This window comes from Falco cherrug, chromosome 5 (assembly GCF_023634085.1).
Source record: "Falco cherrug isolate bFalChe1 chromosome 5, bFalChe1.pri, whole genome shotgun sequence".
In the NCBI taxonomy this organism is placed as follows: Eukaryota; Metazoa; Chordata; class Aves; order Falconiformes; family Falconidae; genus Falco; species Falco cherrug.
In genome coordinates, this window is record NC_073701.1 from 89,236,080 (window position 1) to 89,261,814 (window position 25,735).

Consider the following 25,735-nt stretch of genomic DNA (forward strand, 5'->3'; position numbering starts at 1 on the left):
GTACCCATCATATCTACCAGGGCTCTCCAGCATTTTGGCAACGTAAAATGTTTGTTCAAATTACATACACTGAAACTGAAAGCATATTTTTTCTCAACAGTTCAGTTCTAACTCTCTGTGCATAGTGATATTGGTTGCTTTGATATACTTTGTAAATAATTTAGAATGACAGAATGAGCTCTAATTTCAGACCTATTATATTCTCTGTGCGCTGCCAGTTTACAAAGTTTTAATAAGGAACATACATGCAAGCCTATAGTATGCCATATCACAGAGTTTATAAAATGGGCTCAGAGAAACTGATGCATGTGGAAGAAAAATAACCAAGCCCAATTCTCAAATCTCTGTAGATCTAGCAGTTGGGAGAAAAAGTCTTTGCATATATATCAAGTTAATTTGTCTGAGAAGTCACTGGCAAACTGTGATTCACATAGCTGTACTTGTCAGACCTAGTAACAGAAAAGCACTTCAGGAAGTGGCAAGAAAAACTGTAGGGCCAATTCACCTGACCTTAGATAAGAAAAATAAGAAAGAAAAACTGAAAAATATAGAGAACTAATATTGGGACTCTATGCCAACAGAGAGCACTAAATTCTGAAAGAAGATCTCAGGAAGGAAATCCATCAGTATCACAAGCAGTGAAAGGAAAGACAGTGAAACATATTGGGAATGTGCTCTAATAAGATAATGTAGGAAATGTTTTCTGGAGTTCTATAGATTCAGTCTTCAATGGAGAAAAAAACCCACCACCTTATAAATTTCAGGGAATTAACTAAAAAAATGGGATAGGTAGGTGTTTCATATTATTTTGTGTCTGTGCTTATATTAAAATATCAAGAGGAAAAGATTACTTTTACTCTGTGAAACTGAGAATTCTAAAGCACATTTCTTTCCTCTTTATAGAGATGAATTATCTGAGAAAACATTAGGCAATGGTTCTTAGTATTGCATATGCTCAATACAATGTCAGTCTTATGAAGTTAATGTAATATTTCTGCCAAAGAATATACTGGTTTACTTATATTGCCATCAAATGTCAAAATGGAAAAAGATAAGGATTAAGCTGTTTCAAAGGAACCGCTTTTGTAATGCCACCAACTCAAGTATTTTAAATTGTTTTTAAACTAATTCCTTGGAATTGTATCTAAAATACATCAAAACCATTTATCATAGTTACAAGTGGCAGTTCATGCAACTTACCATCCTGAGTTCACAGCAGGACTTTACAGAACTCCACAAAATCACAGGAAAGGGAACCCATATAACGTCACAAACTGTTCAAAAGTCTCTTCAGTAAGGCATTCTAAAGAAGATTGTATTACAAAATAATTAAATTTATAGATAGGATTAAAGTAGAGATCTCTAATTATGCAGACAGCACAACCAGATTCGGCCAGCTGTTAGACAAAGAATGCCCATGAAGATATATACCATGGAAAAAGGTGAAAAGCAGCAATATATTCCTTGAGCAAAAACACATTGATAAACAAATGAGGTATAGAAGGCAACAAATTTCTCCAGATGAAAAGGACTGTAAAAATAGCACTTACACTGAAGAATGTAGAACTGGAGCAACATCTTGCATCATAAAGCCCAATATCCTACCAAAAATAACCACATAACATAAACTTTTTTCACACACAGCTTTTGTCTTCCAGGTGAGGAGAAGGAAGGGCAGGAGGAGTTGAGGGGGTGGCACTTTAATGTTCAGTGCAATTCGTGACTGGTTTTATATTCAAGGCAAGCACTTCTAATCTCCTTTGCCCCTGTGGCTTCTTATATATATGTACACATTGTTCATGTTCAAAACTTTCCACCTAAGTCAGTAGTAGGTGAAGATGATTCAAACATTTTAATCACACTATAAAAGGCTGCACAGTCCAAATGTGTTTAACATTTTCTCATATGGAAGAGGCTTAAAAAAATTAGAAAAAGAATAGTAAAGCTGCTGATAACCTTTGGTACACATTCAGGCAAAATTCACCTTAGGTAAAATTCACTTAGTTTCCAACTTTTTAGGGGAAAGACACTATTTTTAGAGTGCCCAGGTTTTGAAAATACTGTCAATGAAACTGGAGAATTTACAGTAAGACCAAACACATTGCAAGAAATATTCAGCATACAAGCTGTTTGCAAAGATGTCTTCAGAAGTAATTTACGCCAACTACATCCCTCAATTTGTACAAATCCTTTGCTGCAGTAGTTAAATATCTTGACCTACAGTCTTAATGAATCTGTATAACAAGCCTATTTTTCTATAGTTTCTCTTCCCTACAGAAATACTGAAGTAGTTACTTGGCATTAAACATTTAAATATTAAGCGTGGGCCTTGAAAATCAAATAAGCAACATTCTAAAGATGTTGTAATGAAGGACTGGATTAATGTGATAACATATCTTAAAATCTTAGCAAGTTGTCTAATCTGCTTTGTACTCAACAAAGACAGGTATTTCTGCAGCCCAATTTACCTCAGAGCACATCGGGTATCTAAAATAGGTCACATGAACTACGCTGTAAAAATGTCTGTTTCCACTGACTTTAAAAGGAGATTATGGTAAATATAGATGACTATACTGCAGAAATTTAAAGGAAAGACCAGTCCCGCTCAGATGGAATTAAGACTATTTGTCAGCCATTTCTTTTAACCCATTGAGACTGGAGCTCCAGAACATACATGGATGTTGGGGTTTGGTTTTGGTTTTTGGGTTTTTTGTTGTTGTTGTTGTTGTTGTTGTTTTGTTTGGGGTTTTTTTTTCCTAGCTGAAGCTGATAACTTGAAAGGAAATCCTTAAAACAGTATCTTTACAAAATCATCATTCCAGGTATTAGGATGTACAATGACATGTTAGGTCAAATGCCTTTCATCTTAAATCCCACTTAAGCAACATTCAGTGAGAACAATTTTTAAAGCATTGCACTTTTATTTTAAATATTGATGTGGTTTTTACTGAGCACATATATACACAAACACATATATACTCTAATCTTAAAACAATGTTCAATAAAACACTACTGACAGTGTATACTGAAAAAGCTCTGGAAAGCCTTTCTGATATTTTTCAATCAAATCATCTTGAAGATTAACTGAGATTATTACAGTAGTTCATAAAATGATTTCATATTCTTATGATTCAAGCCTATAAACAGAACTACATTGGAATATATAAAAATAATAGAAAAAGTCACATTTCAGTTACGTGGAAGAAAAGTATCCAAGGTATAACTAAACATAAAGTCCATTTTGGTTCAAAAACATTAGAAACTAGTGAATCCTTTTGGTAACACCAGAGGATGCTGTCAGTAACAGATAACCCCTCACAATGTCATGTACTTAGTTTAATTTAAAGCAAGAGAATAAAATTTATTGAATGGTTTGGGTTGGAGGGGACCTTAAAAATCAGGTAGTTCCAGTCCCCCTGCTGTGGGCAGGGACACCTGCCACTAGACCAGGTTGCTCCAAGCCCCATCCAGCCTGGCCTTGGACACTTCCAGGGATGGGGCAGCCACAGCTTCTCTGGGCAACCTGTTCTAGTGCCTCACCTCCCTCATCATAAAAAATTTCTTCCTAATATCTAATCTGAATCTACACTCTTTGAGTTTAAAACCATTACTCCTTGTCCTATCGCTACAGGCCTCGGTAAAACATCTCTCTCCATCTTTCTTATAAGCCCCCTCAATATATTGAAAGGCCGCAGTAAGGTCTTCCTGTAGCCTTCTCTTCTCCAGGCTGAAAAACCACAGTCTCTGAGCCTTTCTTCACAGGAAAGGTGTTCCAGAACCCTGATCAGTTTAGTAGTCCTCCTCTGGATCTGCCAGAAAAGTGCCAAAAGTCCCCATATTCCCAGAGCATTTTGAGATTTCTGCTTGCAGTTGAAACATTTAATGAAAACTGCAAGAGCTTAGCTTGAACCCACTTCTATCATCTGGCTAAGCTGCTCTGCCAAACTTTGCACTGGGTAGCTCGCTGGAAAAATTATATATTCTGCTAAAGGGCTACTGACATCTGAGAGTATTGGAAGTGATACAGGCAGTTGGAGTTAACAGTATCTCATAGTGTCAGTGTATCATCTCTTAGAACACATTTGTCAACATCGGAGTTCTACAATTGGGGGGAGAGGGAGGGGAAGAATTCTAAGAGCAAAGGTAAAAGCCATCATAAATTAAACTATGATTAACAAGAAAAACAACTTTTACTTTTTTATAGACTTCATACAAAAAAAAAAAAGAAATTTTGGTTTCTGTAGCAATTTCTCATTTCTGTAAGAATGAAGGACCTTTCTCTCAGATGGTGCAGTTTTGTCAGCTAATGGAACCAGCAGGTTCTACCACTGTACTTGAGTAGTCACTTGAGTACGGTCACTACAGTTCTTCTCTACAATGTATGAAAAATCAGGAATCAGTCCAACCAACATGCAATTTGAAATGTTACCAGTCTCCTAGGCATTCTGCTCTGGGCTCCTATTCAGTTTTGGGTACAGAGAATACAGAGAGCACATCTGCTAACAATGTTCTGGAATTAACCTCCACACAAAACAAAACCAGAGACAGTCCCAGTCCTGGACCTTCAAACCACCAAAATGAACAATGAGGTCATAGCTCAAATTGCTACTTTCAGTCACAGGCAAAGACAGAAAGATGCTTTATTTTGCCAGGTATGTGATCCTAAAAATATTGTAAGATCTTGCCCTGTCAAAACACTCTCATGTTGGAAGAGCAGGAGGTGCAATTGGCGGAGGGCTCTGAAAAATAAGGGTCAGCTGAAACCATGTGTTAACTCAGGCTGCAAGAGAATAAGGCAGAGAACATCAAAATTAAAAATAAGCCATAGCAATCTACAGCCTTGAAGGGAATTGTAACCAGAGGAAAAAATAGTAACTACAGGTTGCTCTAGATACAGTTCATGTTTTCTCCAACAGCCGCATATCGTTTGGCAAAATAAATAACATTTTGTTCTAGAGAAGTAACTTTGTTATTGCTGTATTGGGCCACAGGAACTTAAAAGAAAGTGCTAGGAGACACAAAACCGGGGATGATATTGAGTAACTAGCTGTTACTCTGTAAAGAAACCAAAGGGGCGGTTGCACAAAGACTCTTTTGAAAAATAGTCATCTATACTCCTCACCCCAAAGTTAGATGAAATACTTTCCTGCTATCTGACAGCAATCAAGTATTTGAGGAAAAGTGTACAGAGAAATAGTCCATCCAGAAATCATAAGAAGACACCGGCCGCAAAGTCTTTAGGAGACCAATAGGAATGCAAACCCCTCTATCGTTATATTTGTGACTACGGTAGTGTAGCCCAAGTCCATTTATTGAAAAACATGCACAAAATCTTTGAAACAAACCTCTACAATAAGCAATTTTGCCAACCATCTGTGCAAAAAGCACTGTAACTTCCCTTTAAAAAGAGGAAAAAAAACCACCTAAACAAATCCCCAGCCCAACAGCAGAACAACACACCTGGTCAAATACAAGTCTAAGCATAAAAACATTCTGGTTTGAATTTAGCAACAAACAATACGCACAGCAGCAAGAAGACCTTGGTTAATCAATGACATCTAGATTTGCCTATGCATTTGACAGTTCTGTACCTAGTTCAGTATCCAAGTGCATTTTGAAGTTATTGACAACATTCAAGCATAGCTCTAATAAACATGATTTGGCATGCCGGATGCTGGACTAGCTGTCAGTATGGTCTTTTCAGCCCTATGGTTAGGGTAACCACTGAGCAAGCACTAAATTACATCTAAAACCTGAGAGATTCCATACCTCCAGCTTCTAGCAGAGAAGAATGAGTGGAAAAATACCCACTCATAAAGTCAATCTCAGTGACGGACTTACTACTACTTCTTCAATGGAGTCCCTAATACTTAGTGTAATAAAAAGGAGTGAAATTAATAATAATGAGTGAAAGATTAACGGCACCCTAATAAGGGAGCTTCAAACTAGCCCATGTTTACACACTTAGGTGGAGCAGTAGGGGCCTAGTCCATGCTCCCAATACTGTTTTCACAGGATAAGGCAAGAACAATACAGCACATTGCATAAACAAGTCAAAGAGCTCTCAGTCTCTCTCCTATCAATGCTGCTGAAAGACCTGGAATACTCCTCTGCCACATATGTAATTTAGAATACCAATTTCTTTCTAGCTCCCCCTCCTTGCCTGTTTCCTCTTATATCCATCTATATCAGTGGTTATACTTGCAATGGAAGTAAGAGTTACCAGAATTCAAATACATTTGAGAAACTGTAAATGGTACTTACTTAGCCTTAAAGGGTTGAATTCAACATTAAAAGCAGTAAGAAGACATTTCTTATGTTGATGCCAGCAACTTCTATGTAATACATCACCTGGACAGACTACAACTCAACTGCTGAGACAATCTCAGTGTCAGTTTGGCACTCACATTGACAGGTAGTATGCTGTAGAGGTCATTAAGTTCAAAGCACTGGTTTTAATTCAAAAAATGAACCTTCTTGAAAAGAAGCCACTGGGATGTTACATAAAGAAACAAAATTTTAATATCTTGATTTTCTTATTTAATATCATAAAAGCATTATTTTTGATTTCTATACACAAACTAGACTGAAAAAAGTGAGTAATGACAGTTGTTCTATATGTCCCGTGTGCAGCTTGGGAAAAATACAAACAGTAATTCTTGCAGAAAACATACTAAAATTGCAGATCAGTTGGACAGGTTTAAAAAAAACAACTTTTTCATTTGTGAAAAACAGAAAGTGATCTGAATAACAGTGAAGGATCAGTAACAGGAGCTGTAGACCTTCATTCAGACGTGACTTGTTTACATCCAACACAAATCAGCAGTGACCATTTATCATCTAACACCTGTTCAGTAGCTTATGCATGATGATATATATGGTAGCTCCTGTTGGAGAGGTGTCCAGATGACAGTCACAGCTAAATGCCATCCCTGGTGGCAGTCTCAAAATAGTATAAAGGCACAATAAGACCTAGAGACCGTAGTAGCCTGTGCATCCTAGACAGAAAGCAATTCCAGAACAGGATGATGAAAAGGTATTTCTCAAAAGAGTAGTGTCCACCTAATGTGTAACAACAGGATCTCAGTTTAAGGTGAGGTCAATATAATATTTTCCATGGGAATTATCTGCATTTCACATAGTACTATGCAAAAATCTTTGAGACACTTTTTTGGTTTATGCTAAGGGCTTGATTTTTCTGTTCAAGAAATTCCACAGATTTAAATGATACACTGCTGAATCAGTCATTTAATATAATCTACCAGTATTTCATCATTACAATGTTCTTATTTTGTATTCTGCAAGCGAAAGAAATAATGAATCAGGAGAACATTTCCTCTTTCCATTTCTTATTACTGTGAAAGGACTAGCACTTATAATGAAGAACTGTAGAGTTACAGGACATATTTTGCATTTTGGAGTTTTAGTTTCTTTTTTCCTAGTACTATCACCATTTAGTTGGCATAAATACTGGGCTTCATAGTGCTCTCTTCCATACACAGTATTTAAAACAAGAATGTGAACTTTCCACGTACCATTCAGTTTTGGTGGTTCCTTTCAAAAAAACCATTTGCTTGCCCTTAGAAGTACTACCTTAACAGCACAGCAAAACCTGTAACACCACAGTGTTCTTATATTCTATTCCTCATGCTTACAAAACAGTATAAAATTAAGAAAGCCAAAAGCTCGTAACAGCCACAACTTTGCTAAAGCCGAATCATACATTGTTTAAGAAGTCATCATTTTCATATAAAAAGCACCTCAGTATTTACAGCAAAGCCACTGAATAAACATACTAAACAATAGTTCTGAACCAAAATCATGTTACTTAGGTTCCTGATGTAGCACGCAGCTGTGAACCCACAGAAAATTGGCTTAATTTGACCAAACTCTAACATGGAAAAATGCAAGTCCCAGTTACAAAGCAGAAAAAAAAACCCCAAAACCCAAAACAATTTGATGTACATTTACAACATAAAACCAGTAACTTAAAAGTTCATTGTAGGCAATTCTCTCTGGTCTACTATTGTTCATTAAACAAGTGTGCAGAATTCATGTCTGGGATCCAGAAATGTCACAACTCCTCTAATTCCGAATTGCCACTGAATGTGTTCATCCTCTACCAGGATAGTCTTCTGATACTTTTTACAGTTACTGATGCTTCTATTAGGTAAATGAACTCCTTGGTGGTCACACCAAGCACCATGAACAGCCTATTTCAACTACTTCATTTTTGCCTTCTCCTGCTGAGAATCTACCAAGTCAAACCATTTTTTTCTTGGTTGGAGAATATTACATTATGTTTATCACTATAGCAACTAACCTAATTGATTTGATGCAAGCTTCTTTTCCACCATAGGATGGAGCCACTATCCCAACTATAAACTAAACATTTAAGAAAGAAAAAAATATCATTTTATCATTTACCATGTCAAAGAGAACATAATTGGACTTCAGAAAGCAAGGTATACATAAAAATCTAATGGACTGTACATATGCATCCAGAACATGCTTCATAAATATGCTTATCTGTCAGGGGAAACTCGGAGTATGGTGTTTACTGATTGCTCCTGGTAATAGGGATGACTATTGTACAACAAATACATTCCCAGAAACAAAGATTCAAAAAGTAATTAGGGGAAGGGGAAGCAGCATTCATATAACTGATTCAGGAATAAGCTTTGTCAGACTAACAGATTAAAAATTAAAATAAGGTAGATCAAAAGTTTTATTTATAGTGCTACAAAAAAAAAAAAAGGGAAAATGGAACAGTTCTGTTGTGGGTTGTTTTTTTGTTTTGTTTTGGGGGTTTTTTGGTGCTGCAGGGCTTGATGTAAATGTAGTAAAAAGGTACAGTGAGAGATAATCAGATATAAGGTTTCTGCAATTTCTTTAATAATATATTCATCTTTGTGGTTTTTCACAGAATTCTGCTTGGTATCTGAGATTTAAGTTGGTATACTTCCATATAGCTGAATATGAGGTGTGTGAAAAAATACAAACCACCTTACGTTGTCAAGTTCTGGGGTTTTTTACTTCCTAAGAAATATGTCAAGGCTACTATTCTTAAAACATAAGTCACATCTGTCCGTCCATGTCCCCCCCAGCTATGCTTTGCTTCAAAAAATAAGGCAGCAAATTACAAAAGACTGAATAAGCCCTAGATGATTTTTAAAACAATTCATAACATTTGCAGTACTACTTCACCTAGAAATGGCTTCATATTTTTTTTCCTTGATTTTTAAACATCTTCACCCTTTCCACAGAGCAAAAGCATCTTTTTTGCAGTTTTTCAAATACTACCGCTAGAGAAAATGTTCATGGTGCTTCGTTAACATTTGGAATTGCAGTTGTCAAATCAGTGAAACATTACATAAACGGTGGAGTGTTTTGACACTGCATATTTTAAGCTGCATGGTGCTTTTCAGCGCTATATGGAACGAAGAGCGTACTACATGTTTGAGGAACATCATCTGCATTGGCTGAGAGAACTAATTAGAAACTGGTCATTTAAGCACACCAGATAGGCTAACATTTGCATTATTCAGCATTAATAAACAATGCAAAAAATAAATAATGAACAATATATAACAATTCAAATTAACAGCTTCATTCCTTAGAACAGAACACTGTCAAACCTCTCACTGTTGAACATAAATAATTTTTAACGTGTCAGAGTTACAATTAACTCTTTCTGAGGCTGTGCTGACAGAAAGTATCTGCACAGAAGATTTATCTTCTCACAAAAAGCCTGGGACCCTCCGAGCATTACTAGCACAAATATAATAAAATAATTCCTATTACTAACATCCAGTTGAGTTCCCTTTACACTTGAACTATTCATCCTGTAATACATATTTACTGAGTCACTTCCAGTATGACAAAAATTCTTTTAAATCTCAGTAAGTTGTTTAGCATTCCCCTATGTTAGCACATCGAAAATGGCATTGTGTACAAAACGAAACTATTTAGAAGTGTGACCTGTTTGATATGATTTTTTATGACAAGTGTAATGCAAAATGTGCTAAATGACAAAAAAAAAAAATAGTTACAAAATATGTTATTCTCTTTGGAATATGCCTCTTTCATCTTGTCAGTACAAAAAGTCCCTGTAACATGCAAAAAAAAAAAAAAAGTCAATTAAAGGTTCTTTTAGGCAATTACAATCTTGTTTCAGGAGAAAAAAAAATAGCACAGAAAAATGGAGAATATAATATAATTGGCGGGAATGTAATAGAGGGTTAAGAAATGCAGCAGGCATGCTCCTGAAAACCAGAATCTATTCCCTATTCATCATAACCTACACCTATTACAGCTCAACAAGACAAGCCTAGTGCAAAGTCTTTTATGCTACAGCTAATGAAAAGAATACGCATTACAATGAAATTACAGACCACATTCAGCTCAAGTTGGGAAAATACAGTGTAGATTCATTTTGGCAAAGCTATGCAGGTCCCTAATAAATTACATATTTTTTTATTATTGCATAGAAACTGCTTTTTCTGTTCTCTTTGAAAGATTTCCACTCCGGTACTATGGACTAACTTGCATTCCACAGAAGTATGGGCATTAACTGTATTTATATTAGATAACTGCTTGAAAATTACTCTTGCTAAGAGTAATACAAACTAGCAGGAAAAAATTAAAGACCTTTTAAAGTATTAGTAGACCAGGCACTTGATTCTTACAGATACCTTAACTGTAACTCAGTCTGATTAATGAAAAATCTCCCAAGTCTGAAATATACATAACTCCACCGATAACCTGTGATGCAGCTCTAAAACTGATGGCATGGGCTTACTAAACTGCTGAGGATATGCTAAGGAAGTGCCAGGGTTTGAGCCAATGCAATTTCACTGTCAGAGAATCACATATGATCTTGGTGATGTTAAGACATCTGTCACTTGACTAAGTATGTGCTTCCTAAACGGATGAACATAAGCAAAACAGCTCCTGCTCACGAAGGTGGACAGGAGATAAGAGAGTGTGTACGTGGAGGGCGCAGTTGGGGAGAAAGCTGGTAGCATCTGATAATAAACAGTGACCAGTGGATCACGGTTACTACCAGTAAAAAGTTTGTTCCTAAAACCCAAGAGATGTGTCTGCTTGGACTGGAAATGCCACATCTACAAGCTAAGGACATCTCATGCTCCCGAGAAGCAGCAGTATTACAAGACGGGGGAGTGAGGGGAGATGTGTTGAGGTGGCAAGTCTGAGGCACAGTACCTACGCCTGCCAGCTTCAGAGCTTGGCCTTTGCCAGAAGCGTTACCTCAGACAGCAACGGCGTGGATTTATGCCCAGCAAAAGCACCAGGACAAATATGTACTTACTGCAGTAAGCGATTAGGAGACTAGCCAGGATCATGATAGCCCAGAAAGTTGAAGACATGCTTGGCAAGGCGTTGGCATCCTTCCTACTGCTTCTCCTGGGAGATGGAGCCATTGAAGCCGCTTCCCTGGTGGGGGGAAAGTCAGAGAGTTTCACCAGCCAGCTCTCCCCTTGACCGATGGCCTTTCTCCACCTATAATCCTCAAGGAAGGCATCTTCCAACGACCCCGTGGTCCATCAGCAGCAACATAGTCCTGTTGCAGGAATCATGGTCAAGCCAGAAAGCCAAGGCGACCCTAAGGTGCGCAGGACGCAGCGCCCGTCACCGACTCTCCTCCCGTCACTGTGGCGAGAGTCACCAGTGCGCTGGGTTTTGCTGGGACTCGCGTGGTGCTGAGCTTTGGAGATGTCCCACGAACGAGCCTTATTTTTAATTTTTCCTCCTCTTTTTCTCCTTTCCTTTGTTAATTTGCAGAAGTTGTCTCGCCTGCTGTCCTTTCCCCTGCCGCCTCCCCTCCCCGGGGGGCAGCCCTCCACAGGCCGCCCGCGGGCCCAGGCGGTGCTACCGCGGGGAGGCCTCCCCCGCCCGCCCGCCCGCCGCTCTAGGGCGACCCCCGCTCAGGCCGCCGCCGCCTGCCCGCCCAGGGCAGCATGGCCGCGGGGCAGCGGGCACGGAGGGGCGCGGGCACCCCGGCGGCCGCCGCCGCCCGCCCACGGCGGAGGGCTCGGCCAGGCAGCTCGGCCGGGCGAGGGCGGTCGGCGCCCGAGCCCAGCGCCCGCGGAGGAGCGGGAGGCGGCGGTGCCCGCCAACGGCCGAGGACGGCGGCGGATACAGACAGCCCGGCCCGCCGGGAGGAGAGGCGCCGCGTCCCCCCCGCCAGTCCAGCCTGATCTCCTCTCCCGGCCGCTCCGGCGGGCTCGACGGGGCGGAGGCGCGAAGGGCCGGATCCGCGGCGGGCGGGACACTTTACACGGAGGCTCGGCGGCGGCTGGTCTCCTCTCCCTGCGCCGCCAGCTCCGCGCTTAGGCTCTGCCGCTAGAGCAGCGCCGGCCCTTCAAGTAAAGAGAAGGCGGCGGCGGAGGGGGAGGGGGACGGCGGTCACGCCCACAGGTGAAGAGCGCACGGAGCGGTCCTTCCCCCGGCGCCGCGCCACCTGCGCGTCCCCGCCGGAGGAGCGCTCCCGCCCCCGGGGCAAACATCGCCCCCGCACCCGCATCGCCCGCCGCCGCCTCGCCCCGCTCCTGCGCTCGCCCGCCCCGGTGCGACACCGCGACCGGCGGGTCTAACCCTGGGCGGTGGGGAGGGCGGAGCTGCGGGGGGACCCTGCCCGCAGCGGCTGCTCCCAGCCGTGCCGCGGCCGGGCGTCGGAGCGGGACCTGCGGCCGGCAGGGGCCGAGGGCGCGGGGCCAGAGGGACGAGCCCCGGCGGCTCAGCGGGGGCAGAGGCAGCCCCAGCCCCCAGCCTCTGCCCACGGCCTCCGGCGGAGGGGCGGCGCGGGGGGGCCGCCGGGTGGGGAGGGGGAAGGGGAAGGGGAAGGGGGAGGGGGAGGCAGCGCCCGCCCGGAGCCCCCTCGGGGAGGCTTTGCTCTTGGCTGAGACGGAGTCTCGGCAGAAGCAGTGGCCCAGGGACCTCCTACCCTCCCCTCACCTGCACGCTGCGGCTCGAAGTCTCCGCGGTGTATCCTGCCTAGACACGGCCATAGGTGTTAATGGAAACATTCCTCCTCCTGTATGCGTCTGCGGTCCTTACAGGGGCAGCTGGCACGCAGTTTCTGTCGCTGTAGTGACAGGGACACATCGGTGTGAAACCCAGCTCAGAGGGCTCCAGTTCACATCTGTGCCAGTAACCTTTATGGCAATAATAAAAAACTAAAATGTTTTCAGAGGGACCAGGTAGTTGAGCTTTTCCATTCGGAGTCTCCATAGCAATGTCCTCAAATTAATATTTTAATTTCTGCAGAAGGTAGTCACATTCTGAGTCCGAGCAGGATTGGCAGACTAGAAGAGGAGCTTGGTCACAAAATGTCCCAGTCATCTTTTCCTGTGTTTTGCTTGCATAATAAAAATACCATGAAAAAGTAGATCCATATTCCTTCCGTAGCCCCGGGTTTGTCTGGTTGTTTGCCACTGAAGTATCTGGACTTAAAAATGTATATGAATGTTGCATTATTTACAAGAGAGGACTGTAGGGACATTTTTAGTACAGCTGCACTTGACTGGATACTGGGAACTCAGTTCAGTTTTGCACCACGAGGACATCATCAATGTAACCTCTTTGATTTCAGATCTGATTTTCTACCAGAGTACTTCACAGCCTGAACTGGTAGGGCAGCAGGCTGGAGCGTTCAAATAAGCTGCACAGAGATGAAGCTGTACCTGTCATTTGGGTACATGCACAACATCTCCTTCCAGCTGTGACTTTCCCTTAGTTTTCTGTTACAATTTAAAACTAGAATAGAGCACAAGTCAAGCATTAAGGTAACGTGCTAGCTTTATTCTTCTCCCCCACATCATTTAAAAGATCATTATTATTGTGTATTTAGAAACTGTATCTTTCTATCAGCTTCTATCCCCGACTTGGACACTGCATTTTCTTTGTAAGTCAATATAAATTCCATAACTTCTTCGGTATTCTGAAGTATTAGTTCAATTTGATGTTGTAAAGTACTAGTGCATAATGAGGGTTTGGGTTTTGTTTTTTTTTTCACAACCAGAACTTTCAAATTTCCTATTCTCAGAACAAATGTAAATAAGTATTAAGCAACAAAAATGCCTCACCATGATGTGCTGCTGTTCATTGCAATTCCAGGACTAACACATAAATTAAGCAGTTTTCTGTACGTATGAAAAGAAATTTGATTTCCATTACAGCTGTGAGTATTGAATGCACAGTTTAATGACATATTGCAACTATTACCAAAAAGAAAAAGCACGAGTATCTTGGCAAGTGATACATAGTATGATGTATACATTAAAAGACTTTAAGCCACAAGATATTAACTGCAACAGTATACAGCTTGTAACTTTCAGTATAATCCATTATCCTGGTCTCAGCTGGGATAGAGTTAATTTGCTTCTTAGTAGCTGGTACAGTGCTATGTTTTGGATTTAGTATGAGAATAATGTTGATAATACACTGATGTTTTCAGTTGCTTCTAGGTAGTGCTTACTCCAAATCAAGGACTTTTCAAGTTTCCCATGCCCTACCAGTGAGGAGGTACACAAGAAGCCAGTGGGAAGCAGTGCCAGGACCTGAACTAGCCAAAGGGGATATTCCATACCATAGAAAATCATGCTGAGTATAGGAACTGGGGGGAGTTGGCTGGTGCCTGCCGATCACTGCTCAGGGACTGACAGGTCATCTGTCAGTGGGTAGTAAGCAATTCTTTTGTGCATTACTTAAGTTTTCTTTTTCTTTTGGGTTTCATTCCTCTCTCCTTCTCTCATTTTTGTTACAATTGTTGTTGTTATTATTTTTTTATTTCTTTTTATTTCAACTGTTCTTATCTCAACCCTCAAGTTTTACCTTGTTCCTTATTGTGCTCCCCATCCTGCTGGGGGTGGGGGGCATAGTGAGTGAGCAGCTGGGTGGTGTTTAGCTGCCGACTGGGGTTAAACCACAGCATCCATAGAATTTTAGGTAGTAAATTTTATAGTTTACCCATTAGGCTGTGCTTATACAAGTGGATTTCCCTTGGAAATACATCCCGCTTTCAGTCTGGGGAGTGGGAGTCATGATTGCTGTTCACCGAAATAAAACCTGAAGCTTGATGCAGAAACTAAGGTATTGCTTTGCTAGTTCTGAAAACTGACATTGTTCACTTGAGACCAGGTTAATTCTCATCTCAAAAAACTGCTCAGTTACTCAGAAAGTAAGGTACAACTCCCTGAGAACTAGGACCACTGGGCTGGGGCCTTTGTGTTTGTATCTACATCTACCTGTTATAGTTTTACATAAGGCATTTTTTATGAAGAAAGATTTTCAAATATTACATTTTTATTTGATTGTCAAAGTCAAGATAAGACTTAAAATCACTCTTTAAAAATGTATTTTTTGGTCACTGCTGATATGTCTGTAGGTGTTTGTTGATGTCCGGTAATGGTCTGGCTGTTCTGCACTGTTCTGTATTGAAAAGTACCTCACCCTAGAGTGACACTGCTCACAGAGTAAAATCCAACTAGGTGAAAAAGTGGCAGAATGTGATCTTAAATTAATCTGCTTGCCTCTTTCTTGACATGTCCCCTTCACATTGATTTTCAAGGAAAATGTGTGAAGCTTCTGTTTTTAATGCCTCCTTCATGTCCCAAGGAATTCCCAGTATTCAAACCTTTGTGTGTGGGGAGTTGTAGAAACAATGATTAAACCCATGGACAGATGTCTGAAAGCAGACAAGAAAATAGAAACCCAAGTTAAAGGCTGTATATCAACGTGAAGTAAGCTTGTCAGAAATCAGATTTATTCTCATACAATCAAAGACACAGATCTTGTTCTGCCATTGCTGTTGGAAGAATTAGTATCTACAGGGAAATTAAAATAATATTTAAACTATATATTAAGATGGATTGTGCCATTGCTCTAGCTGAAATTACAAGCATAATCTTTCTATTGACTAGAAACAGGCATAGTTTGAAGCCTGTTGCATGTTATGTCAGTTTGTCCATGATGTGTGTATGCACTGCAGCTTTCTGCTAGGATGTCAGACCTGCAAAGCCCATGCAGTGATGTTCACCTCTATTACAGGTACAGCCTACAGAGGATAAATCCTAGTGTTCATTTAGCGTCAAACATGTACGTGGTAGAAAGAAAGTAAGATCTTTGGGTCTTTAGAGAGAGGCCTTCCATTCTTTTCGAGTTTGCTTATTTACTTTGAAAAGACAAGGTTTGTTAAAAAGTAAGTAAATTCTACGGCAGTACGCCGATTCAGTGTACTGCATAAAGAATTACCAACCAATAATCAAGCCAACAACTGAGTTTTTTCTTTAGATAAAGTAAAATGCTTCAGTGAATCTAAAAGTTGATTTTAAAGAAAGAGCAGAATAATCTCAGAATGGACATTTTTATTTAGATCTGTTGATTTTGAGATAAGTATGAGTAAGATATAAAAGAATAGCAATAATAAACTTTTTACAATGTTAAAAACATGAAAACAAGAGCTATGTAACATTAGCTTGTTTTATCTCAACAGAATTTTTAGAGGAAGAGCATTGGAGCTTAATACTAACAAAGTAAGCTTTTCAACTCTATTCAATAATTTACGTTTTCAACCAAGCAGTTAAGAGGCTCTGGATATATCTTTATAACAATCCATAGCACCTCTTTAACAACCATAGAAAAAATGCAAGGGAATTGTAATTTTCTTCCATCTTCCTTGAGAAGAAAGGATCAGTGGAGACTGGTCAGTAATACAGATTCATGGTTAAAGAAAATCAACATTTTTAGTTAGATTTTGTGAGAAGATTTTCTATCTTTGTATTTACTAATCTTAGGCCACATTTGAAAAAAAAGGTTTAAACTAGACACAAACCTCAATTATTTTTTTAATAACTTGTTTAGTGCCCATAATATTGACTGTCTATTTAATAGGGAAAGTTTTGCTGTTGGTTCACATTGAGCAGAAAATTATTGTATTTGTGACAAAGAGGAAGGAAGGCAGAGAGACTGAGTGTGTAGATGCATGCTGATTTCATTGTCAAAGCATAATTTAGAGAGCAAGTGCAGTCCATCAGTAACAGAAACCATATGTGAGTATAAATGGCAGAGAACTGCATTATATCTGAAACTGTAGGATCAGGAGCTTAGTTCTCACCCAGTATTTCAGTAACTATTTATTTACAGAGTACTTAAAAAATTCATAGAGAGAGTTTGATACATGTTCATGCCACAGGGTTTTTTTCCAAGGTCAGTAACACTGAGGTCCCTAAGAACTGTCCACAATTCTCTTAATGCATAATCAAAATATATTTAGAGAAAAGATATTGACCATTCAGTGACCAAACTAAGTCATGTTGCTTTATTGCATTATATTGTCTATGTGGCAGTTGCTCTCACTGATGAGTGCTTTTGTTGGATATTACAAACCTATAGCTATGATGTGTTTACTTGCAGAATGTGCCTTTTCACTGATCTGCTGTTTTCTGTAACAGATTCAAGCTACTGGTTAGTAGTGTTGATTTTCTAGCTATTATTAATTTAGCAGCATTTTTTAACTCTAATTGCCTGCTAATGTCATTATAGATGTAGTTTGAGAGATATATATATATATGTATTTCAAAAGCTGTATGTGTTTTTGATTTAAGATGAAACTTTCGTGAGTTATGGGAAGTGCTCACCCCATAAAACAAAATACATAGTTATTCACTGACAGCTATGTTAGCCTATCCAATTATTTGCAAAGCCAAACATAAAAAAACGCAAGACAGTGACAGTGCAAATACGCTGCCAATACAAAACATTTTTATACCTGTCTATGTAACTGATGTGTTGTCACAACATCCGCATTATCATTCTGATTGAACATTATTTCTAGACTTTACACTAAAATGCAGAAAAAGCATGAAGGAGAAACACTTAAAGATGCATTTTCATTCCACTTTGTGTCAAAGGCAAGTCTGCAGTTTTTATAAAAAATAGGCATCAATATTATATCCTACGAAAACATTTTTTTAAGAAATCCTAGATATAGATGACTGAGAATAAATGGACTTTTGTAAAATTACTGCATCCTCACTTAGATGCTTAAAATATTGAGATTAAAAAAAACCCACTCTACTATTGATACGCAACAAGTCCACATATCGGAACTGAGGTTGGGTTATAATAAACTATATCTCTTTATATGCATATATGTATATGTATGTATATGCTATATATGTAGCATCTACACATCCTAATAAAATGTTTATTTTTATGATGTGGGTGTGTAAGATTGTTTCTTTGTACAGAAATGCCTACAACTGATGTGGTAGATAAGTATGTTTCTGTCACTTAGCAACCTTCACTTGTTTGGAAAAAAGAAAAATATGGGGGTATCTGGAAAGCTATTATTGAAAGTGTCTGGAGTTTAGCAAATTACCAAATCATTCAGAAGTGAGTCACTACCTGAGCTACACTGATGCAATACGCTGGGTTTAACAGCAAGAACAGAAATGACTAACTTGCACACATTGATAATTTAGGAAGGTGAGTTATTTTAAAAATTTAGGAACGAAATTAGAACATGAAACAACAAACAAACCTGAAATAAATCCAAATATGGCAAATTACTTTCATTACAGTAAATATAAAAAGAATAAGAGGCATATGAAATCATAGCTATGAGCCAATTTCTATCTTAGAGATTACATAACTTATTGATCAGATCTGTTGTGGACTAGGTCTAGTTTCATTTTGTGTATTCAAGTGAAATGGACATGGAATTCAGTATCCATTACAAAGTGTCCTGGAAAAACTGGTTTTGATAAATAACCAATAACATATGCAATTCTTTTACAATAGATTTAAAACAAGGAAAGAATAAAATGCATGTTTGGGAATTTATTCCATTTTGTCTTTGCTTGCTCTGATTTCCTTTTATCAGTTTTCCTTCACTGTCATACCACAATTTCATAATTTGCACATACTACAGGTGTTGAGAAGTGTACAGTCACAAAGACCTAATTTTTTTTTTTTTTTTTGTCATTCCTGGTCTTTTTCAGTCCTGTATCAGTTAGTTTCTTTGTACTGAGTTCCCTAGCAGAGATAAATCAAGGTATCCTACACATGTCTGTATGTACACTCAGCAACTACTCATGCGAGAGAAAAAGCATCATTGCAGGTCTGACATCTCCATGATCCTGTCTTCCAGGGAGTGCGCTCCAAAGCCACCTGTGGATTTTCTATGTAAATGATTATTTCCTTCATTGTTTTAACACACACCAGAGAGGCAAGGGCATATGTGGCTATCTATGTGTCTTCTTGGCATTTTCTGGAAATCTCACCAGTTCTTCACAAACCCTGCTGTAGGAGAAAAAAACGCTGGTGTTGTCTGTGACAAGGCAGCGAGTGCAGTTGTGCTCAGCCTAAACTGATACTTGAATTGTTAAATTCACCATGCAACAATATGGTTGATCAGTGAATAGTAGGAAATTTCCCCAGGAAGAAAAAAATCTTTACAAACTAAGCAAAGCTGTAGATGTGAAAGCTAAAATTTTTATCTGGAGCTGACAAGACTTACAGACATGGTGGTTTCTTTGCATTCTCCCATTTGCCGGTTCAACTATCAGCTCTTTAGGGTAGAATGACACGGTATTTCTGTTGTCATTATGCTGCCTTTCTGAAAGCAGCTAACTTTGTGTAACAGGGTAATCCCTCAAACAAATCATCGCCTTCCTGAGCAGAAATTAGAAACTATTGGTTTACTGTAAATCATAGTGTATGAACTGCAGCCTATGAATCTGGTAGGCTTTTTTTTTTTTTTTTTTTTTTTAAGAAGTGAACAAGCTGTCTTTTGAATGATATGTTGAGGAGCAGACAAGGGTTGAAATTTCCAGTAGCTTTTCTGGTGAGCTGAAATGCACGGTTCATCATCAAATGCACTCATTACTCTTCCAAAATAGGATTTTAGATGTAGGGTAGCAGAAGAAAAGGTACTAGAAGGTAAAATGAACAATAGTAAATTTTTAAAAGGACGAATTACATTTTCTTTGAAAGGCTCTAAAGATGGATGAATTACCAGAAATATTACTGGCAAAATCATTTTGTTTGGGTTTTTTTTACTTTGGGTGGGGCAGTGGGAGGGAGAACAAGAGGTTGTGGGATGGCAGGAAATTCTGAATTACGGAAAGGCTATTTTTTCATGAGACATTGCAACTATTTGATCCACATGCATACTGCAAAATTATGTCCATGCTGAAGGATGGCTTTGGGTGAAAGCACTAAGTTCGTGAAGCTCAAAAATGGGAAGTGCGAAGTCCTGCACCTGAAAGGAATAATCCCATGCATCAGTATCAACAAGGGGCCAACTGTCTGGAAAGAAGCCTTGCAGAAAAAGATCTGGTAGACCTGGTGGACATCACGGTGACCATGAGCCAGCAATGTGCTCATGCTGCAAAGAAAGCCAGCAGCCTTCTGGGCTGCATTAGGAAAAGTGTTACCAGCAGGTCGAGGGAGGTAATCCTTCCCCTCTACTCAGCACTAGTGAGACACGTACGAAGTGCTGTGTCCCATGCTGGACTGTCATAAGAAGTAGTACAAGAAAGTACAAGAAACATGTCCACCCTTGCCTCCAGTACAAAAGAGAAAGATATACTGGACACAGTGCAGCAGCAAAGGAGTAAGAGGGTGGTTAAGGAATTAGAGCATCTGTTCTACAAGGGCAGGCTGAGAGAGCTGGGATTGTTTATCCTCAAAAAGAGAAGGGGAGGGAGGTGTCTTATCAATGGGTCCTGATGGGCAAAGAGACTCTTCTCAGTAATATACAGTGAAAGGAAAAAGACCAAATAGGCACAAATTGAAATACAGGAAATATTACTTAAACATAAGAAAAATTATTTTACTGTGAAGCTGATCATACACTAGAACAGGTTGAGCAGTGACATTGTGCAGTCTCCATCCTTGGGGATACTCAAAACCTGTCTGGGCAAAGTCCTGACCAGCTTGGTGTAACTGAGCCAGCTTTGGCCAGGTAGGCTGGATTAGACAATTCCAGAGGTCTTTACCAACTTTGACTGTTCTTTAAAAAATAATTTAATAATGTTAAATAAAATAAATAAAAATAATTTAAGCAATAACAGATGCTGTCTTGGCTATTTTTAAGGTAATTAACTATTTTCTAAGACTAACATTTGTGCTTTCAGACAGCATGATGAAGTCTAGGTACCTCAGCACAGGATCTGACCATAAAGTCAGCGTGTGAGTGCAACCTGAGAAATAACTAGTAGATAGCCACTTGAAAATGCTGAGAACAAGGGTAACTCCTGTCCTCTCATTAGGACTGTAAGTGCTTTTGTATCCACCTGGGTCTTTATCCCAGAGCCTACTCCTGAAGGCTGTCACCTATAATCCTTCCTTCTAACCAAGTATTATGTTTAGAGGAGAATGAAGCGGTGGTGATAGGACAGATGCCACACTGTGTCTTCAAGGAATCCTAGTCATTACACGGCTTATTCAGGATGTATGGGAGCTCAGTTCAGTTCTCTTCTCTGCCGTGGGCAAATCTGCATCAATCAATGGTTCTATAATGGGGCACTTACAATCCCCTTGTTGAAACAATGTCACTGTACAGATAATAAATCAAGACTTACAGGGCAGAAGAGGAAAGTATAAAAGTGAAACTGATTTTGTAGCTAACTATTTATGTGGGTACTCACCTTGAGAGGAGACCAATCTTTTCCTGCCTGATCCCAGAATGGTTTCTGTAATGTTAACAACGACTGCATAATGTGCCTAATTATGAAAAAGACAGGCCATTGAAGAAGGTTAATACCAGAAAACTTTTATTTACGTGGCCTTAGCTTCCATGCTTTGTCTTTGGATTGGATAATACCTAATGTAAATATGTAAGTTTCACGGCAAATTTGGTATCACATTGCATGGAATGAAATAATCCATGGCTTGACTTTCTGACATTGAGTCAGTTTCCAGCCAACACATAGCTATTTTTTCTGAGTAGTTATATCTAGGACAGGTTTCATTAAATGAACCAAAAATAAAATTGTTACATTAGTATTCACAACAATGCTTTCTGACAAGATCAAAGAAACATTACAATTACTACGCTGTCATTTACTCCTCTGAACTCTCTCTTTCTTTAGACTCTTCATCCTACCCAGACCAATTTTGTTTCCTTTTTATTAATTAATAAACTGAAGTTACTGGCAATAATAATTTTCTTACAAAAACCCAAAACAATACCAAAACCAAGAAAACTCCCAAACAACTTCCAGCTGTCCAAAACTTGTTTGCCTTCTCCCCTACATTTTAATTTCTTAACCTTTAAAATCTGTGTTTCAAAATGGGAAGTGTGATGTTTCTTCACTGGATTTGGGATTACTACAATCCAACTTAAGGAGTATTATGTAGTGCTTATGCCTAGCACTTCTGCATACAAAATGTGCTTGCATATGAACTATACTTGCTTTTTACACAGCACCCATACCTAGTGCTGGAGCCTCCATGGGGAGCTCCACCACATCTCTAGCTCTGCACCACTGCTGCCACACTAATGCCCCCCCACCCCCCCACCCCCATCCCCCTCCCCACACACAACTCTGCCTCACCTAGGTGGGGTCCTGGTTTTCAGAGCAAGACGTGGTGGACATGACGAGTGGGGACCTAGCATGATGGCAGAAAAGATGGCAGAGTCAACTGCCTATGGATCCTGTGGATTTTGTGGTGGCAGCTGGATGTAGGATGTAGGAAGCTGTGAAAGAGTATCCTTTGCAAATCTTGCCCAGAAGGGCTGTGCAGTTCTTCATCTATGGAGATACTCAAAACTCAATCAGACATGGTCCTGGGCAACCTGCTGTAGCTTACCTTGCTTGAGCAGAGGGGTTGGACTAGGTGCTCTGGAGAGGTCCCTTCCAGCTTAAACCTGTGGGTCTGTGATTCTGTGAATAAACAGCATTATCTTTCTTTGTTATAGAAATGTTTTTTCTATCATATTGAAACCTGTTGTACGTATAGCAGTGTAGGTAGGAAGACAGAATGGCTCAGCTGTGCATGTTAACTTGTCATAGACACATAGAATCATAGAATAGTTTAGGTTGGAAGGGACATTTAAAGGTCATCTAGTCCAACACCCCCTGCAATGAGCAGGGACTTCTTCAGTTAGATCAGGTTGTGTGGAGCACCATCAAACTTAACGTTGAACGTTACCAGGGGTTGGACATCTACCACATCTTTGGGCAACCTCTTCCGGTGTTTCACCACCTTCATCATAAAAAAAAATCTTCCTTATATCTAGTCTAAATCTACCCTTTTTTAGTTTAAAACTACCACTCCTTGTCCTATCACAACAGACCCTATTAAAAAGTTTGGCCCCATCTTTCTTCTAAGCCCCCTTTAAATACTGGAAGCCTGCAATAATGTCTCCCTGGAGCCTTCTCCAGGCTGAGCAACCCCAGCTCTCTCAGGCTGTCTTCATAGAAGAGGTGCTCCAGCCCTCTAATCATCTTCATGGCCCTCCTATAGACTTGCTTCAATAGGTCTTTCCTGTGCTGAGGGCTCCAGAGTTGCACACAGTACTCATTTGATTCACAAATCTTTAATGAGTGATAATTCCCAAATGTTCAGCTCATTAGAACTGGTTCATCAGTATCCTAGAAAGGCCTCTATGTGTAGGGCAGCTCGGTTCTTTCTTCTGTTGGGCACACTAACAAAAGGCTGGGAATATTGATTTTGCAGGTCTTTGTGAGACATCGCTTTGTTCCTCCCCTATGGAGCTTCATTGCCTCCATCGTGCCAATATCCTGCAATATTATCTCCAGCTGAACAGAACTCTTTTGTGCTTGGAGCAGGGTGAACCACACAGTCTGTTAACCCAATTTTAGGTACTGGACTGAAAAAGTGATGTGTAAAATCTTAAAAATAATTGAGCTTAAAAAGAGGAAACAATATAATTATTTACAAAACCACTAATGAATATTTTCATTCATTTTTATTCTTGTGCTGATGTTAGCAGGACAATAACAAGGGAACCCAAACACATTTCTGTGTCATCATGAATTAAGGCAATCAGTGTATTCCTAGACAAGTTGCCAGCCCTCATCATTAGGGGCTTCTCTGATGCTCATTCCACAGTGGATTTTTAAATCTCATCAGCCGTGTGAGCCATCTTTGTCAGGCAGGAAGAACCTTAACAATGTCTTTATTTATCATAATTTGTTGCATGAAATTAACATGATACTTCAAGTCTGTTGTGAACGTCTGTGTGTCCGCAGACTCTTTCAAACACGCGAAGTGTTGACATCTGACACAAACTTTATCTGTGTTGCTTAAAAATGTACAGAATTGTTCCCCCGTGCCCCCCCAAATACACCTGCTATAACCAGAATGCCCTCTCACAAATAAAAAATCCCTGTGCTTTATGTAAGATTTACGCAATATTTTCAGTCATAAGAAACATTGACTTTGAGAACAGATTGATTAAAAATCTTGCATATTTCAAAGTGCTATAGTGAGGTTTTGAGAACTGAACAGTTTTTGACTGATCTGGATGTTCTTCAAACTTCAGAAGTGATAAAAATTGGTGATAAAGGATTTTTTTTGGACAGGACATTTCAATGATGTCTTCATAAGTGATTTCTTCTGCCTTATGATTAACTGTGGTGCTGGATGAAGCCTTTCTACACAGTATTCTTTCTTTTCTGTCTTGTCAGTTTTAGTTCCAATATAATTTTAAGAGATAGCTTTTGAATCATTAGACTTTCTACCTAATTGCAAAGCCATTACTAGCTTAATATGGCAAAAGCCGAGCCTGTCAGTGCATACCTTTCTTTTAGTTTAATTGCTGTCCATCCACCTTAGCTTCTTTCTAAGCTACTTCTAAACTTAGGTAACATTCTTTATGAGATTTCCCATAAACTAAATTGTCATTCTCAGAAACTGTGATACTTGCCAAATGTTTCAGAATCATACACATTTTTTTAAGGTGACTCTGATTCCGAATGAAAAGCGGAAGAGTAGATATCTTTATAATGTCATAATAAGTTGTCATCTTGTCTCTTTCAGGAAGATCTGGTGAGAATAATTTTGACAAAACATTTTTCATCAGAAAATGTTGACTCGGTGAAACTAAAGCTTTTCACAGTAATGTATATCTCTTCAATGAAAGTTTCATAATGAAGATTTTTTTTCAGGTCCAGGGTAGAATTTCTAATCAAATTATTACAAATCAAGATACACTTGCCTTTTTGCCAGAACAAGTTAGGAGACTTAGGTTTAAATTTCTTACGTTGAACTCCAGCAGGTAGCTAAGCCTGGGCCTAGCACTTTAAAAGAGTCCACAGTGCCTGAATGTTGTTTTTTGGGGTAAACCTCTCTCACTCTCCCTTAATATCTCTTGAGAACTTTTAAAATATCTTAGTTTTTCCCCTAGATGGAGGTAAAACAAAAAAAAAATGACAACTAAGTTTATTAAGATAAAATTCTTTTGTTTTCAGGTCCATCTGCTTGTCAGAGTGCAAAATAAATGCTGTTTGGATGTATTTCTACAGAAAGACTCCTGTCGTATCTTTGAAGCTCTACTTCTAGCCTCAAGTCACAGTTCTGTGTTGATTCATAACACGTAATTTTTCATTTAAATGGAATTATCTCTATGGATATAGGTAGAAAGCTTGAGCATTTCTGTTCATAAGATTTCACAAATAAAAAAAAATCCTTTCATACTAAAACATTATTTGTGTGCCATTTGAATAGACAATTTTAT

At 39.4% G+C, this 25,735-nt stretch overlaps 1 protein-coding gene across 5 annotated transcripts in view; it reads right to left on the bottom strand.

Moving 5' to 3' along the window:
• Positions 1-12,635, bottom strand: part of TAFA5 (TAFA chemokine like family member 5) — a 443,592-nt gene extending 430,957 nt beyond the window's left edge. For 2 of the 5 annotated variants that reach the window (XR_008732599.1, XR_008732598.1), the window contains exon 1: positions 11,333-12,635. Coding sequence is in view for 1 of the 5 variants with exons in the window: in XM_027815445.2 (XP_027671246.1) it covers positions 11,333-11,444 (112 nt within the window). In the remaining 4 variants the exon portion in view is untranslated. The remainder of the gene's footprint in view (positions 1-11,332) is intronic. The other 3 variants (XR_008732600.1, XR_008732601.1, XM_027815445.2) reach the window with 3 other exon arrangements.
• Between the last annotated feature and the right edge of the window lie 13,100 nt (positions 12,636-25,735).